General features: G+C 38.2%; 1 protein-coding gene across 1 annotated transcript; it reads left to right on the top strand.

Annotated features, from left to right (window-relative positions):
- The first annotated feature begins 6,810 nt into the window (after positions 1-6,810).
- LOC131985368 (transmembrane protein 42-like) lies at positions 6,811-16,246 on the top strand. Its single transcript, XM_059350434.1, has 3 exons — positions 6,811-7,091; positions 9,122-9,268; positions 10,773-16,246. Exons 1-3 carry the CDS (start codon positions 6,885-6,887, stop codon positions 10,914-10,916), a joined length of 498 nt encoding a protein of 165 aa, XP_059206417.1. The 5' UTR covers positions 6,811-6,884; the 3' UTR covers positions 10,917-16,246.
- Positions 16,247-17,653: the final 1,407 nt, after the last annotated feature.

Here is a 17,653-nt window from a genome sequence, read left to right as displayed (position 1 = left end):
GAGAGCAGGAGAGTGATTTCATAGTTCAAGGGTGTGTGTCTTTGAGTGAACATTTGACTTGCTGCCTTTTTCCATGCCGGGCTGAAATATGAATCCATACATATTCATCAAGGCCTCTAAAGAATAATGCTCTTTGATATCTGGAGATGAATATGGAGGCTGTAATGTTATATATGGGTCATAATATTCAGGAACTTACAGTTAACCTGAAGGTCAGAACACATTTACAGGAAAAAGGACAGGTAATTAAGATCAGTATATCAACACAAAGGTACTTAGCACTCAACTATCCACAAGAACATAAACCCGACTGCCTACCTGACATAGTGTATGCATTTATGTCCAAATCTTAAAGCTATGGCACCTTAATTTGCATATAGCATAGAGGAGGAAATCTCAAATCACTGTGCTAATTCGAATCACTTTGTTCAATTCAGCTCAAAGATTCTTAGCCAGTGACTGTGTTTGTCCTCGATCAACAAAATTGTCAACTTGTTGCACTCCTTTTCCATCTTGAGTTGCGTCCATGCTAACTAGTTTCTGCGGGCCAGGGAGATTCACTTTTCCCTAACCAACCAACCAACAAAGACAACACCAACAAAGACGACCAACATATCCACCTAAATCTAACATAATTTGAGTCAACACTGAGGCACAGACATGCTAATATACTGGATTTGCTGGGGTCTTAAGGATGTGGTGGAGCAAAGTAAAAACAAACAAAGACAACATTTAAAATATATGAGGTCTAATGTAAACAGCTTGACAACGATGCTAGTCCCACCCACTGCACTGATTGACCCATCATTAGTTCCACCACAACACCCATTGGATCGATTGTTTTTAACCAAGAAACCGCTGTTTCTAAGTGAGTGCATCACCATTTCAGTACATACAACAGTAAGAAAATGCATCAACATTTAATACATTGTTCAGATCAGATTCAGGGTGTCTTCAGGTCAGTGTTCTGTTGCTAGTTAAAGCTCTTGCGTTTAGTTCAGTACAAAATTATAAAAGCAGCGTACATAAAGTTAATAGCTCAGCAGCCTATTATATAAGACAGAATTGTCAGATAAGTTTGGCTTCTGTTGCTTTCAAGGTCTTTTAGTGTGCTTTTAATGAGGACGCTGGCTGCAGCTCCACTGCTAAAAGCTGCTGATACGCTCAGTTCAACTCCTCTGGTACTCTAGCACCTTTCAGACAGAGAGGGAAATATAAGTATATAAAAATATGAAAAGTGCAGATATAAGTTGACCCAAATTTCAATAATGGAAATAAAATTGCAGTAGAAAAATTTATCTGGTCTATCTATTTGGTTCCATCTGTTTGTACAATATAAATTCTGTTGATGTACCGGATAACAAGATAACCTTTGTGTAGGTATTTTTACTTATTATCTCTATTATAGTGTTTCCTTTATGTAGTAATTGGGTGTGTGTGCTAAATAAATAGATGAATACATTTTGCTGATCAACATATTGGAGTCGATATTGTAGTTATTGTGACGGGTGTAGTCAACATAGTCGGCAGAAAAATAGCTTCAAGCCAAAAAAGATCTAATAAGATGACTAACGTGTTAAAGAAAAGGTTATTAGTGTGCTTTACTGCATCTCGAGATGAAGAAGGTGTGATTATGGAAATAGATGCAAAATAGGCAAATTAGTAAGGAAAATGTATAAAAATGAGGAAAAAGTTCCATCTGCAACCATGTTTTAATGCTTGAATTTCCTTTTCATTCATCAAAATCTATTTTTGTCTGCAAGCGACTGACAGCTGAGTTAAAGGTCACAGTTGAAGTCGTTGCACTAATGAACCTGACACTTTGAGGATGGTATTTTCTTCCTTATTAAATCACCTTACAGGACTAAAAGCACAAAAGGTGGACGAAGACACGGGAAGGCAGAGACAGACCTTCAGTGAAAAATGTCACTAAAGCTCTCTGTGGGCTCAATTATCGTTCAATTGAACGGGAGCAGAGAGGGGCCGCCAATTTGCGCTCCAACTTGACACTTATGTTTGTCAGAGGAGCTTCAGGCTGGAAACTACAAGCGAGGAGAGAGCTGCTAATGACTCCTCTTGATTTCAGACTTTTCCTGCTAAGCAGACACTCCAGAAGGATGACGGTGTCAAAATGTGACAGAGCGAGGACGGTCATTTCCCCCGAAGCTTGTTTCAGTGGGATGAGAGCAGAGGACACTGTGACAGAAACACCTTAGTGCTTTTCTCCTGCTCTGTCATTACACGCCACTCTAATATCCTTTTTCACAGACAACACAGCCACACGAGGTCTGGCCCTGCATTGTTATGTGCTTGTTTTATTCTCTTCCTTCTTTTTTGTGCCTCTAATTTACTTTAAGGGGTTTGTTATCACCCTCTTATAGTTAAAATCCCTCTATAACTTAACTTGATATATGCAGATGTATAAAAATCATCAATAATGGCATAATGGCTTCTTTACAGTCCAATTAAGCTTTAATTGATCACAAATGTCAACACAAAACGGGTAATATGGATTTGAGTCAACAAGTCATCAAAACATCAACAAACAGGCTGTAATTCAAAATAATTGTTTCCTCAACCTTCTATGGAGTATAAAAAATAAATATACAGAGGCTGCAGCATCCTCAGCAGGTTGTGGAGGATGTGTATTTCTCTGAAGCACATTAGAGACATCTACTGGCCAGAAAACTGGTTTGGGTTTACAGTTGGCCTTGTTCAAGAAAATGATGATCTAACCTTCAAGATGTGATGTAATCGTCTTTGGAGGATTTAGATATTCTGCCCTGAAAACCAAAACACAATATTTATATATTTGATCAAACCTTTGACATTAGCTATATTAAATGATTATGTCACATGTTGATGTACAGTCACTACTGGAATGTAACCAAGTACATTACTCAATTACTGTATGTGAGTACAATTTTGAGGTACTTTACTTGAGTATTTCCATTTATGTAACTTAAGCTTCTACATTTACTACACTACATTTAGCTGACTGCTTTAGGTACTTTTCATGTAAAAAAAAAACACATTATCAATTTGAAACAATTGCACGTTTTTAGCAATTAAATCAAATAACATGTAATAAAGTGTATTAAGTAGTTAAAACCAACCTACATTGACAACAATAAATGGCATTTACATAAATACATAAAAAATAATAATCCAGATCCGTTGTTAAAGTTGGAATACATTTACCAATCTCTGCAAATTTACCACAATTTTTTCTTTTGATACTTTAAGTACATTTTGATGCGCATACTTTTACTTTTGTACTTTCACTTCAGTAAGGTTTTGAATGCAGGACTTTTACTTGGAGTAATTTCACAGTGTGGTATAAGTACTTTTACTTAAGTGAGGGTTCTGATTACTTTTTCCACCACTGCATACAGTTTATAATTCAGGTGAAAACAGCATGTATTTACAGTGACTATAGTTCAACTGTCAATTGTAAATCTAAATGCAATGATATGCATATGCACTGGCTCTCTCTGCCATTAAAAATAAATACAAATATGAAATAGGTCAAAGACAACAACAATGGTAAAATACAATACAAATTGTAGTTGGAAAAAAGCCAAATTGGAGTAAGTGGCCCAAAAACCAACCACCCTAATCAATGCACTTTCACACAGACAAGACAGCTAAAGTATTAGGCATTTCCAAATATGAAAAGCACAGATGTAGCCTGATTATTAACAGTAACATTGGTAACACTTGAATACAATGGAAAAAGTTAATATTATTAGTAGCACTTGTTTGTTTCTTAGTTAGACAGTCAAACTGTCTGCTGTGAGAAAAACCTGTGGGAAATGAAATTGGCTACAAACAATATTTTTATAATAAAGATGTAAAATGTGGGAGGTGAAATGAGCCACTTAGAGTAATGACAATTTTAACTGGGCTTTACAGGGTGTTTGAGGTAATTATATTTCCGGATCTCAACTTTAGCTTCAGCTTTGGTTGACTCATTTTCACCCGCAATTTTCAGACAAAAATGCTCTTAAAACGGTTGAAACCGATTGTTAACAGTTACCTGAGCAGCACCAAACAACAGAAAGGTAGTGTTAGCTAAATGAGATACTTATGATAGAACAACAACTATTTAGCAGCTAGGCTAGAGTAGTTGGTGTAGTTAGACAGATAACACAAGTAAACTGTTTTGACTCACATTCATCAGTTGGAAGAACCAGCGACACCAAAACGATGCTAATGTTTTTCCGGTGTTGTGTCCTTACTGGTTTCTGAACTAACTGGTGCCCGTATTGGTGTGTGCAGCTGCTTTCTGCCCCATTTAGCAGATTCGTCACATATTTAATAAACATATACAGTCATAGAAAAAATTATTAGACCGCCCTTGTTTTCTCCTTGCTTTCTTGTTCATTTTAATGGCTGGTACAACTAAAGGTACATTTGTTTGGACAAATGTAATGATAACAACAACAAAATAGCTGATAAGAATTTAATTTAAGAGCTGATATCTAGCCATTTAAAATGGTTTTCTTGATAATGACTTTGGTTATAATCAATAAAAACATGGAAATGTCTAGATATCAGCTCTTCAATTCAACTTTTATGAGCTATTTCTGCTATTACTGTCAAGGTGATGGTTCATGAACAATTACATTTTGCTGTAGTGAATTTGAATCCAGCTCTAACCGATCTTGCAAACATTATATTTTCATGCTTTCTTTTTATGTATAGGTGACTGGTGATGTACTGTTCATTTATAAAACAATATTATCCACAGTAGCTAGGACTACGTCAGAGCCGTTGGACTACATTAGCGGACTGTTTTCCCCTCGTTGTTTGCCGTAGTTTGGCAGTAACGTCTCTGCAGCAGCTTGATATAGACTTTTCTATGGAAGGGGGGAGGGAAAAAATGTTTTTGTGCACGTTGGGAAAAATTTGAAATGTTGAGAAAAATGTTGAAATGTCAATGAATAAAAATCAACTTTTTAAGTTTGGTAAACCAGACTGCAAGCTACAACCTGATTTTCCTCAATATGTCACATATATGTCTAAAAAAATCACATAAATTACAGAAAAGCTGATTTTCCCAAAACAATAGTTGTAGTTGTGCTACAAAGAATAGCTTGTTTATGTGTTGGGGAATTTTAGTACTACTACACCCTTAAATATTCTGGTTTTAGCTATTTTTATGAAATTGATAAAAAATCATGCAGTTGTAGTTTGCAGTTTACCAAACTGATGGTCGTTTCTTTAAAACAATGTTCCTCTGATGACTTATTGACACAGGAACAACCAATTTGTGAAAATCTATCCAACTTTACCCAATACAAAAAGTTGACTTGTTGACTCGTCATTTCAACTTTTTTTTCCTTTAACTGCATATTGAAAAAAAAAATCTCAATATTTTCTTCCTCCTACCTGGCCCCAATCCTCTTCTATATCTCTTTTATCATCATAAATTGTAATTTTACATTCAAAGGAATATTAATTAAACTGATGGGTTTTTGTTGTTGTTGTTTTTAAATGTCTTTTAACTATTCTAGGAAATATTTTTCTCAGTTTGTGCAATCAATCATCCACTGATTTGGAAGTAAGTTATTTAAATCCACTTCAACACTGACACCATTCTGTCTTTATTGTCCCTGCAGAGTCTGATGAAGAGAGGGATGTCTTTGTCCCATGACTCTTGTCTTTAATACAACACTCAGATTAATTCAGCCTTCACTGGCCCACACATTCATGACAATGACTCCACGTTCTTTTGCTAAATTAGGGGAATAATTTAGTCTTGTTCTGGTTCCACCTCTCTGACAGCCTCGTCTCTCTTTTAAAGGGCACTGAGGAGAAGAAATGAGGATCTTGTGTGAGCATCCACTACCCACACTCACACCCATCCATCCCACTTGTGTGTTTTAATGTAATGAGCCTTTATAACGCAGCTCATCAGTATGCTGAATGGAAGTCACACTTTGCTGTACGCCCACACACACACACACAAGGACATTGCATTAGCATTGATTGTCCTCTACTTCACCCAGTATTAATAGCACAGAAGAATATAGGAGACTGCAACTCACAGTCTATTAATAATCTGCTTAATATTTATTCTAGGCTACCTCTCTGTATTAGATTGGTAGTATTATCTTAAGTTTACTTCTTCTTCTTCTTTTATTAGCTTAATATAGACTTTCTTTCCCTCTGAGAACATGTTTCTTTCCAACAAAGAACAGTTCAATTGCAAAAACATATCTTTGTTCTATTGTCCAAAATATTTCTTTCTTTCTTGTTAAATCTGTGTTAGGATGTTTTCGATAAGATATCTCTGTCTTTTATTGTCATAAATCCTTTTATTTTGCACTTAAATGAATATCCTTAAACCGACATTGGTTTATTAATTCCTCTTAAAACATTTGTTTTACTTTATTACCACCATTTGGAAATAAACAGACAATTAACACACGTTGGGCTCCACTCTCCACGCTCCACTTATAATATTAAGGTGGGAAGGCTACATGGTTATACAGATGTTTGCTGATTAAATAGGTAGTAAAGGAAAAATAAATGTATTTTTATGTGTTTTTGTGATTAAAACACACATTTGCTGAAAATATGTAAATTATTATGATCCCCAACATGTATGTAAGCACCTTCCTGCAGCCTCAAAGTCATCATTAATTCAGTTAAAGGTTATAAAATAAAGAAACTACATCTCCCAGAATGCAATAAGGGATTTTTTTTGTCCAACCACAGCGCTGCACCGGGTTGACCATGTGTTGTGTGACTGCCACCGGACGGCTGTCTGTAGACAGTGCAGGGAAACGTGCCACTCAGTGACACACAGACACAAACCATGCAGGCAGCTCGAGCCGGACCAGCAGCCGCGGCAGAGACGTAAGAAGATGGATTAGATGAATTATGTGCCTCGGCTCTTCTTCAACATGTTCCCGGGAGTTTTCTATGCACTGTTGGCGGGTTTCCTCGGGGCCGTGGCGTCGTCGTCGGCCAAGCTGTCCCTCGGAGCCGACTACCTGAAGGGAGTCTGTGAAACCGGACTCCGGACGTGGGGCGAGCAGCGGAAATTTAGACAAGCGGACGAAACTACCGCCTGCGACCGGGTGAGGCATCGCCGCAGTTAAAGTTAATTATTAACGCAGTGACGGCCGTGAGTAATGCAGCGGGCAGTGCCTGCGAGCGGGGTGGTTTCTCACGGAGGAAGTTGGGGGTTATCCCCGCCCGCCTCTCCTCCCTGACTCTCTCAGCATCAGCACCATCAGCAGCATCACACGGGGGGAGCCCGTGCAGCAGCTGCGCTCTCGTGCCGTGTCCGCGTGCTGCTCAATGACATTGCAGCTCGTACGATTGTGTGTTAGTGTGTGTATGTTATCGCGTTATTTTGGAGAGCAACTTGTCTTAGCCATAGAGCGTGGCGGCTGTTTAGTTTTGTTTTTGAGGCTGGTTGGTGTCTGATAAAGGGGGTCAGGTTTCATGTGTGACCTTCACGCTCACCGCACACGTCACGTGATGATGTCAGAAACATCTGCAGGCAGCTGTCTGCAGCATGAAACGGTGCAGACAGTCACCTTTAATGTGAAGGATGTTTAAAATAGCACTGAGGTGTGCAGGTGCAAAACAAATGCTCTTAACCATGTGATGCACAACATATAAACACCTTCTAATGCACAACATGGGTCAAAAATGACCCATATTCATTTCCCATGTTATTTCATGCTGGCTGTGTGTTTGATTATTATTTTATTTTTTTATTACAACAGATCATCATATCCATTTTCCTTTCATACTTTATGAAGAAAAATAGTTTTTGATAATTACATCAAGTTTACACACATGGGTCAAAAATGACCTTGTGCATTAGAAGCGTAGTGATACAAAAAGGGTTTTTAGTCAAAGAGTAAGAAATGAAAACAAAAAAATATGATGTATGATGATCAAAAACAAGTTAATTGAGGAAAACCTGGAATACTGAATGATGAAATTCATTTATTGCAAAGATATGGAATATAAAAACTTAGTCGGGTCACTCTAGACCCATGTTGTGCATCAAAGGCTTAACATGCACCACAAGTTCTGCATGCGTCATAGAGTCAAACACCATTTAGCATGCAAATAATGTTATTATAATAATTCATATTAATAATGTTATTCTTTTCTCTGTGTTAGATGTGATGTTTGTTTTGGAATGTAACTAGCATATTTACTCGAGAACTGTACTCAAGTCATGTTTAAGTTGCTTTTACTGTACTGTATTGCATCCGACTTCACTAAATATTGTCCTTTTTACGCTAAAGTTCGGCTACTAGTTACTGAGGTTTAGATTTTACCCCACAAATGTAATCCGTTTATAAAATATGATGCATTGTAGGGCTACAAAATATGCAGTGATGTTTATGTTGAATATCGTGATAATATTATTTGTGGTAAATAAACAGTTATTTAAGTAGTCTAATCAGATCTGCCTTTCTGCTGCTTTCAGCATATTGCGAAATACAACAAATGAAAGGAAATTATTTTGAGCATTCTTTTATTAAGCAATTTGACTTTTACTGAACACAAAAAGCGCCAATGAGAGGTGAGTTTTATCCTGATACTATCTTCAACAAACTAAAAAAAATCCCTATATTGACATCCCAATGGCAATAACAAAAGAACACACTGTGCAGCTCTAAGTATTTAAAGTTTAAACTACCATAAAATATAAAAAGTAGGTAATATTTGCTTCACCTCTGCCAACTTCCACATGAAACTTTTCCTCCTGGTTTGTAGGATATCTTGCGAAATACGACTCTTCTATTTACCCTTGTTAACCGATTGCATGGTCACTGTTTTAAACACATGGTTAATATTGTAAAACTGACCTATTTTCTTAGGTTTAAACAACAAAACGTGCAATGTAAAGGTCAGAAAAAAGATCAGGGTTTGCTTTTATTCTGCTCTTTTTTCTTTTAACTAAGAAGGGTGAAGAGAGCAGCCACTTACACTTTAAAACATCTATTATGTAAATCCGATATTATAATGTATAATACACCGCTGAATTCTGCTGCATAATGAGCGCCTAAAGTCCACAACTTTAGCATTCATGCTGACACAACACAACCTTCATTTATACGTTTCTGTGTTTGTTCTTCAGCTGCATATCCCTCTGAGGCTGCTATGTGGCGGCCTGCTTTTCACCTGCAATGCTGTGATGTGGACCTTCCTTGCCAAAGCACTCAGGTACTCCTCTTCCTCCACCCAAACCACTGTGACCACCACCGCCTCCAACTTCGTATCTTCCGTAAGTACCCGGACCTCCCACACACCCTTGTATGCTTTCCTTTGTACCACTTGTCCTCTAAGTGTAATACTTCAGACTGTAGAGGCCCGTAAGTTAATTTCAGAGTGACCTTACATCCTGCCGTCCTTATATAAGCTGCTTTATTTTAGAAAATAGGCTGGACTATATTCAGAAATAACTTGTCGCAGTGATAAGGGCCTCTTACAGGAGTTTCTTGTCAAAGTTCAACTCCTTCTTTGAGATATCCCTCAGGGCATCTTTGTTGGCACTTTAGCAGGGCTTGAAGACCTCCGGCACGGTGCCGGAAATCCGGCTCGGGATTTTTTTTGGTGTTTTTTTTTTTTTTTAATCATGTTTAAAAAAACAAAAAACAAACCCTTAGTTAGTTAGATCTGGGTATGACCGGGGAGGGCGGCATTACGGTGGATAGCGTACAGCCTGCCGGAGAAGAAGAAGGCGGCTCATCGGCGAGCGTGCTTTAGACCCACGTCATGACTATTTCTCAAGAAAGTGACTGGAGACTAATCCAGCGACTCCTTCTTATTCTCTTTTTAACGACCCGCTAACGAGCCGGAGGCCGGCTCGTTAAGAAGAGCGGCCGTTAGCGGCAGTTAGCTCTGTAGCAGTACAGCGTGTATGTGCTGCTGCAGGAGAAACAGCGATCTGTTTGTTTACAACAAGCACCGGACACTCGGTGCGCAGTTAGCGCGTGCCGTTAATTCACGATCACTATGTTTATGATCAGCGGAGACACTGTGCATAATAATTAGCCATGCTGCTTTGTTTATGATCATTTGCTGTGCACAGTTAACGACGGCGATAACCAAACGTCACCTCCAGAGTCTCTAAATCGCTCTGGGGGCTAACTTGTGGAGACACGCAGAGTGAGCGGACATTTGAGAGGGTGTGGCATGAGACTTTCCCGGTGGTAGTAGAAACACGGCTATACGGTCCGTGCGTGCGCTCTCCCACATTTCCACCGGGCGCGGAGCGGCTCCGCCGCGGGTTTGCTCCGTCCTCTGCCCGGCGTCAGTTCCCACCAGGCGCGTAACGGCAGCGTAGCGAGCCAGCCGTATACACGCGAGATAACGAGAACACGCGATAATCCTGACCATACGGAAGACCGCGAGATCCCGTGATAAACTGTGCAAAAAATTATTTGGTGTCCTCTAGATGTTTGCTCTCATTTAGCTCTCAAAGTGCACAAAATAGATTCATTTTACTTAAAAATGTACAAATTTTCTGCCGGGGGGGCATGCCCCCGGACCCCCCTACATGGTTTGGTTCGATACTTTCAATTGTCAGTACCATATCATTAATGACTTTGATCTGGATCTCCTTTTAACTGAATGCTAATATTTCATCATACATGATGCATCAGAGCTCCCCCCCCCATGCATAAAAAAAATTCAGGCACAGGATTTTTTTCTGCTTCAAGCCCTGCTTTAGTGATTGATTTCATTTGACTAAAAAAGAAACTTGATTGTTTTGTTTCCCCCTGCAGGCTTTCCTGGGCCAGCTGATCTTTGGTGAGGCCCAGATAACTCTATGGTGGGTCGGGATCTCCCTGACCTTCTCTGGTCTGCTGGTACTGCAGAGGGTTTCACCGCAGGATGGGCAGCATGACGCGGGCGCCAAGGACGAATAATATGTCTTGTCTCCACTAGGGTTCAGCCTGGCTCCAGCTGGCTGACGTATGTGTGTTTTGTTTGCACCTCTTCTGATTTTAACATCAGGCCAAAGAAAAGTAAAAATTTCCTGTCAGTCCTCCTGCAATGACTAATTTCAATTGATTCCTGATGAACCAAATGACCCTCAAAATGCACCCTTCCCGATAAAGAGGACATGATTTATTTGTTATGTTGCTGTTTATGCTCCAGGCTGCGGTTTGTGGCTGAGAAACACTGCTGGCTCAGCTCAGCTGTGGTGCAGCATTGTTAAGGCTGGTGCTAAAAATCAGAGGAGGTGTTGGCCTTCAGCCAGTCTGGCCATGGCGCAGCTACAGTCTGGCTAGTGGAGACAAGCTAATGGATGCCCGCACGCAGATGCTTCCCAGAAGCTCTAAAATCATCTCTGTCCACAGGCTTACAATGAAGCAAAAATTATACTAGCTTTAAGTTACTTTTGGGGAATTTTTCAGTCAACGGCAGCACAACAACTCATGAGCTAACAGAACAGATGTGAAGGAAGGGATGAGGATTAAAGGAACTATTTCACATTTTGGGAAATGCACTTTTTTGCTCACTTGCTGAGAGTCTGACAAGTGTTACAGTGAAAATGTGAGTCCACCAGTTTATTTGAATCTGCAGAGTGGTTTTATGGACTCCAAAAAAAATGCAGTGGCCCTGCGGAAAAAAGTTGAAACAAATCATGTAACCGGCAATCAGATTAAATTAAGATGTTAATCGTTGTGCAGTCACTTGCTGTTGATGGCCATTTAAGTGACACACGTCACACAATCCTGTGCTAATCACAGCAATGTCTAATTTCTCTCTGCTGTGTCTGAAGCTCATAAAATTTGCTAAAATTTACTAATTAATATGTTTTATCTTGTTTGTGTAAATCTAACATTCACTTAAACCACAACGTGTTTTTCACAATTCAGTTTTTCTACGGATTAAACAAACAAGGCAGATTTTGTTAGCAGCGGACAGAGCCAGGCTAGCGACTCCCTCCTGTTTCCACTCTTTATGGGTAGCTAAGATAACAATTTCTTACCTGTAGGGCTGCAAATCACAATTATTTTCATTATCATGTAATTTTCTGATTATTTTTTTAGATCACCAGTATGTGAGCTCCCTCCAGCACAGGAATCTTTAAAATATTTTCTAAAAATTTAAATAAATAAATCTAAATGTATTTAATGCAAGTGAAATACTACAATGCTTCAAATGAAAACACTCAAAACTGTGAGATCCAAGAATTGTAATTTAAAAATAAGTTTTTTTCATTCCTGTAATATTTTTGTTTTGATATCAGCCATCTATTAGTCAACTAATCCTATCTTCATAATCTTCTCTTCTAACTCTCAGCAAAAAAGGAAACAAGTGCATTTATCATAAATGATTCCTTTAAAGGAAGAGACAGATAATATAATATATATTTATTTATTTATATAATCTGAGAATCTATGTGCATATTGACAGACTGCTCAGAAGTCAATGTTTTGGGTTTTGTTCATGAGCAGTGGACGAACAGCATCACTGGCGATGTGCACGATGTCACCGATACTCAGCCTGTGCATTATGGACAGTATCGCAGCCGTCAGATCACCAAAGCTTTCTTAATCCTCACATTTCCTTAAGTTCCTCTGACACTCACTGTAAACATCCCACACTGATGTTGCATTTTATGCTTGCTCGGGACGATGTAATAAATGAAGCACTTAGCCGACGAAGTGAACTTGTGTTTTCACAAGTAATAATAACACTAATGTAGCGCTGGAAGGCTCATCCCTGGGTCTTTTACTTTTTATTTGCCTTTCTTGACAGCTTGAACCTCAATATATATACGAGCACGACACATGTTTTGATTCAGAGGCAGCTTTTCTTCCACTTCATGACGGACGTGTGCATGTTCCTACCGAGGCCTGAACTCAAATATCTCACACCAAAGCATCCCGGAGCGCCAGTGCGCATCAGAGCTACGTCCCTGCGAGCTGCTTCATGTTATTAAACTCACAGTCTTGTGATTTAAGTGGACTAAGCGTCTCTCGAGCGTGGGAGGCATCACATGGCCTCTTGATTGCCTGTTGAGCTTCATGCATTTACAATCTCATTTTATCCTTCGCCTGTCATCCCTCTGGGTTTCATAGACACCTGGCTTCATTATAAGCTTCCCTGGAGCTGTCAGTGAGAGTGCAATAACATTATACTTCCTTTAAATCTCATAACACTGTGATGTGTGTAACAGCGAGGGAGTTTTGAGCATTAATAATTGAGCAGAGAGAATGGCAATACATGCTGCAAGAGGAACGTTTCTGTTAGCATAAATCAGCTAAGTGAGTACACAGGGGTTTGATGTGACGGGTTGCTTTACTGAACGATATTTTAAAATCAGCCTTTGCTGTTGTTTGGATACATATCATAATATAAATGCATAACGGTAGCTATAATACCTGTCTGTAATGTTTCACAGCAGTAACGCACAAATATATGAGATGTCCTTCCAGCTGCTGCTGTGCAGGTTTTGTATCATGTGATTTACATGCATCCCTTTTAATGTGACTGCAGTGACAATGTGATTATACAGCTCTTGTGTTAGAGGCCGGCTGAGTGATGTTTCATAGCAGGGCTGTGCTTTTTCAGCAATGGAGATCATTCAGCTGTTTGTGCCGCCATGTTTTGGGTTCCTGGGGTGTTGCATTACATAAAAAAAAATCCAGTCAGGACCGCTTTAGTCAAAGAAAACTTTACTTTCTATTTCTAGTAAGATATTTGGCGTTATGGCTCTGTTCTCTGTTCTCCCTGCCCTTCCACATGCATAGTGAGGCTGTCATGATATCAGATTTGCACTATGTGATTATTTTGGCCAAAAGAATTTGCGATAATATCACGATATGTATAGAAAATTTGCAAAAACAAAATGATATCTGAAAACGTATCTTTAACTTGTGCATTTTGTCTCTTTTAAGGGCAATGCCACAAAATGGATTTTCAGTCAAAGAAAACCTTAATTTGTATTTGCAGTAAGATATTTGGTTTTGGGACCTCCCTGTCCTTCCACATGCATAGTGGGGCTGTCATCAGATTTGCACCAAAAATATTATTAGAATTGTGATAATATTATCACGAAATATATAGAATATTCAAAGAAAAAAAAACTAAACGATATCTGGAAATGTATCTTTAACATGTGCATTTTGTCACCTTTTTGGCAATTGGATGCCAAAAAAAGTTCCTCCAAAAAATTTCAGTCAGCACCACATTTGTCAAAGAAATTTGTATTTGCATTAAAATGATGTTTGGTGAAATGGCTGTTCTGGGAACAGAAAATTTGAAAAAAAAGATATATCTATAAAATGTATCATTAACTTGTGCATTTTTCTTTTTTTTTGGCAATATGAAGCCAAATAAATTAAAAAATGTCTGGTTTTTGGCAATAAATACCAAAAAATGAGTAAGAGTAAGAAAGAATGGGGGGAAAAAACAAAGGAAACAACAACATGATTTCAATGTTTCTTCTTTTTCTATTTTTATCTGGTAAATATCATGCTTACCTTCAATACTGGTATATTGTGACAGCCCTAATGCAGACATGGACAGACTGAGGCAGGGAGAGCAGCAGCTAAGACCCTCATAGGGTGCAGAACAGAGCAGCCATCACTGACAACAGAAACAACACCCATTAGTCAGACACAGCATGAAAAGGAGGAGCTGGGATGGAGGCAGGAGGAAGGAACAGGAGGCGAAGGCAGCTCAAACAAAATGCACCATATAAGATTTACTTATTGGTTGCATAAAAGGGAATCAGTGGCTATCAACTGATGTACCTGGGATCTGAGCGGAACCAACGCTATGCTTAAATAGTTAAACGTTTAAGGAACTTATTTGCTTTCTTTGCAAGAGTTTGATCAGAATGGTGATACTACTCTCATGTCTGTGTGGTAAACCTGTAGCTGGAGCTAACAGCTTAGCTAGGCATAAACACTGAAAACAGGGACAAACAGCCTGACATGTTCCCAAAAGGTTAAAAAAAACCTACTAGCACTTCCAAAGCTCACTAATGAAGTCTAAAAACAACAATTTGTGGTTTCACAATGGATCTCTAAAGAGAACTGGATATAGCATTGGAGGCGGGACCCTGTTCATACCTATGAAAGCTGCTCAGTGGTGCATGGAGGCAAAAAATTTTGACTTACCCAGATCTCCTACATCTGTGGGGCCCATGATAATAGCATTTCCTTTAACTCCCAACCGCTCGGTCTCAGGAAGGAAAATAACTCTGGATTCGGCTATTAGAGAACTTCACAAGTTGTAGGACACAAAAATTTAAATAAGAGCGATTAAATGTTTGTACTCAAGTTTACATATCTAAATCTAATCAAACATTGGTTCTATTTCTTGGCTGGAAACTGAAACAAACAGGCCAAGAAATAGTCCAGTTCATAAACCACAACTTGAGTTTTACACTTCTAATGTGATAACCGCTTATTAATCTTAATTAGTGAGCTTTAGAGGTTCTGGTAAATATATTTTGTTACCTTTGGACAGAGCCAGGCCAGCTGTTTCCTCCTGTGAACGACCTTAATGCTAAGCTAAGCCATTCTACATACGAAAATTAGAAAGTGGTATCAATATTTGCTGCTAACTCGCAGCATTAAAGTGAATAATCACATTTCCTAAAGTGTCAAACTATTCATTTAACATACCTTTAATAACTGTAATGTTTGCTTTTGATTCTGAGGGTTTTTTGTGCCTGGCTCTTCCTCCAGTTAACAGCATGATACGAGGGTTAAAACCATCTACCTGTGAACCCACTCTCACTGTAATCTAACCAGTCGGAGCTTTGCAGTAGCCACATTTATAGCTCTGTGACAGCCGCATGGCCCTGAGTGTGATGTATTTATATCTGCGTGCACATAAACTGTAGATGTGGTTGTACAGAGAAATTAAAAAAAAACTGATGAAATACGATCACATTGTAAAGAAAACAACAGTTAATTTATCAGCACTTTGTTTTGAATCAGTGAAGTTTTGACACATCTCTTGGTAGAATAGTTTGTAATAGTAAGTGCAGGTCGGTCGTCACTTTAATCTGCAAGCTGCTGCGTCGACAAATTTAAAATTTATGCTCAACTTTTTAACACAAATTTAAGAAAGGGTGATATCAATTGTTCATAATGTGTCTTACAGATTATGTGATGCAAACATTTGTAAAAGTGTAAATATATTCTGTTAATAGAAAACACTTAAGAGGATGTGACCGAGAGAAGAAACACTGTTGAATTATTAAATAAACATCTCATCTGACAAACCAGATTCTCGTCTCCATCACTCAGAGATTGTTGGGAAGATGGTGAGTGTGTTCATGACAGCTTTGTTCCTCTAATGTTCGACTTAGATTGAATTAGAAGTGAAGCACAGTGAACTTGTGTTGGTGATTTGCTGCAGCAAACAGGGACATTTAGCTCAGTTTTCTCTCTTTGCTTTCAGACAGCAATAACGTCTAATGAAGAGCCTTCTCACTGGAGTTAATGGGGCTGGATGTAATGTTAGCCCTGAGCTAGTTTACATCTGCTCACACAGTGATGCTCCATTAGACCTGCTCCCTTTCTTTAAATACCTCGGAAAAAAATGGAGGATGAAACATAAATCAGTTTAAAGCGGTTTCAAGATGCCTTGTACTCCAGTTACATAGAACATAAGACAAAATATGGTCCTCTTTTACATTACATTACATTTTTCTTCTATAATAAAAATAAAATTATTCATTGAAACATGCATGAAAGTTATAATAATTAGTCTCATATTGCTAATGGGGTTAAAAAATGTTTTCTATATTTAAAATGACAAGATTTTTTTTTTTTTTTTCTGCGCAATGCGCATGCGCGGCCCCGTTCAATTAAAAACATTTTTTTTAAAACACAATTAAAAATTGTAAAAAATTATGAAAAAAATAAATCAATAAAAAAATTAAATTAAAATAAAAAAGTAAAGAAGTATAAAGGACAGTGGTGGAAGAAGTATTCAGAGTATTGCGCATTATTTTTAGCCAAAGCTCATATCCATAACCACATTGCGCAGCGGGGCCGCGCATGCGCATTGCAAAAAACAAATAAATAAATAAATTAATTAATTAAATTAAATTTAAAATTAAAAATGATAAATAAAAAAGTAAAGAAGTAAAAAGGACAGTGGTGGAAGAAGTATTCAGATCCTTTACTTCAGTAAAAGTACTAATACCACACTCCACTCCGCTCATTTTAACTACCTAATAAACTTTTAAGTGGTTTCATTTATAAACATGGGTAATCATTTTAAATGTATCATGTTTGTCATTTTAAATCTTGACCTGAAAAGTAATTAAAGCTGTCAGCTAAATGTAGAGGAGTAAAAAGTACAATATTTGCCTCAAAATGTAGTGGAGTAGAAGTATAAAGTTACATAAAATGTACATAAAAGTACCTCAAAATTATACTTTAAGTCCAGTACTTGAGTAAATGTACATAGTTACTTTCCACCATTGCTACCTGCCTCTTCTAACTTATACATATCAGTTAAGAGTCCTCCTTCAGACACTGGATGAGGATTAAAGGGATAGTTTGTGCATTATTATACAAAACTTGGTACAATTATTGTCAATGCCCTCCTGAGGATAACCCTTTAAGGTTTTATTGATCGGCCCCTTGGTGGCACTGTGGTGGCAGTCTAATTTCATATTTGG

The sequence above is a fragment of the Centropristis striata genome, chromosome 14 (assembly GCF_030273125.1).
Source record: "Centropristis striata isolate RG_2023a ecotype Rhode Island chromosome 14, C.striata_1.0, whole genome shotgun sequence".
NCBI lineage: Eukaryota > Metazoa > Chordata > Actinopteri > Perciformes > Serranidae > Centropristis > Centropristis striata.
This window is presented reverse-complemented; position numbering and strand designations above follow the sequence as displayed.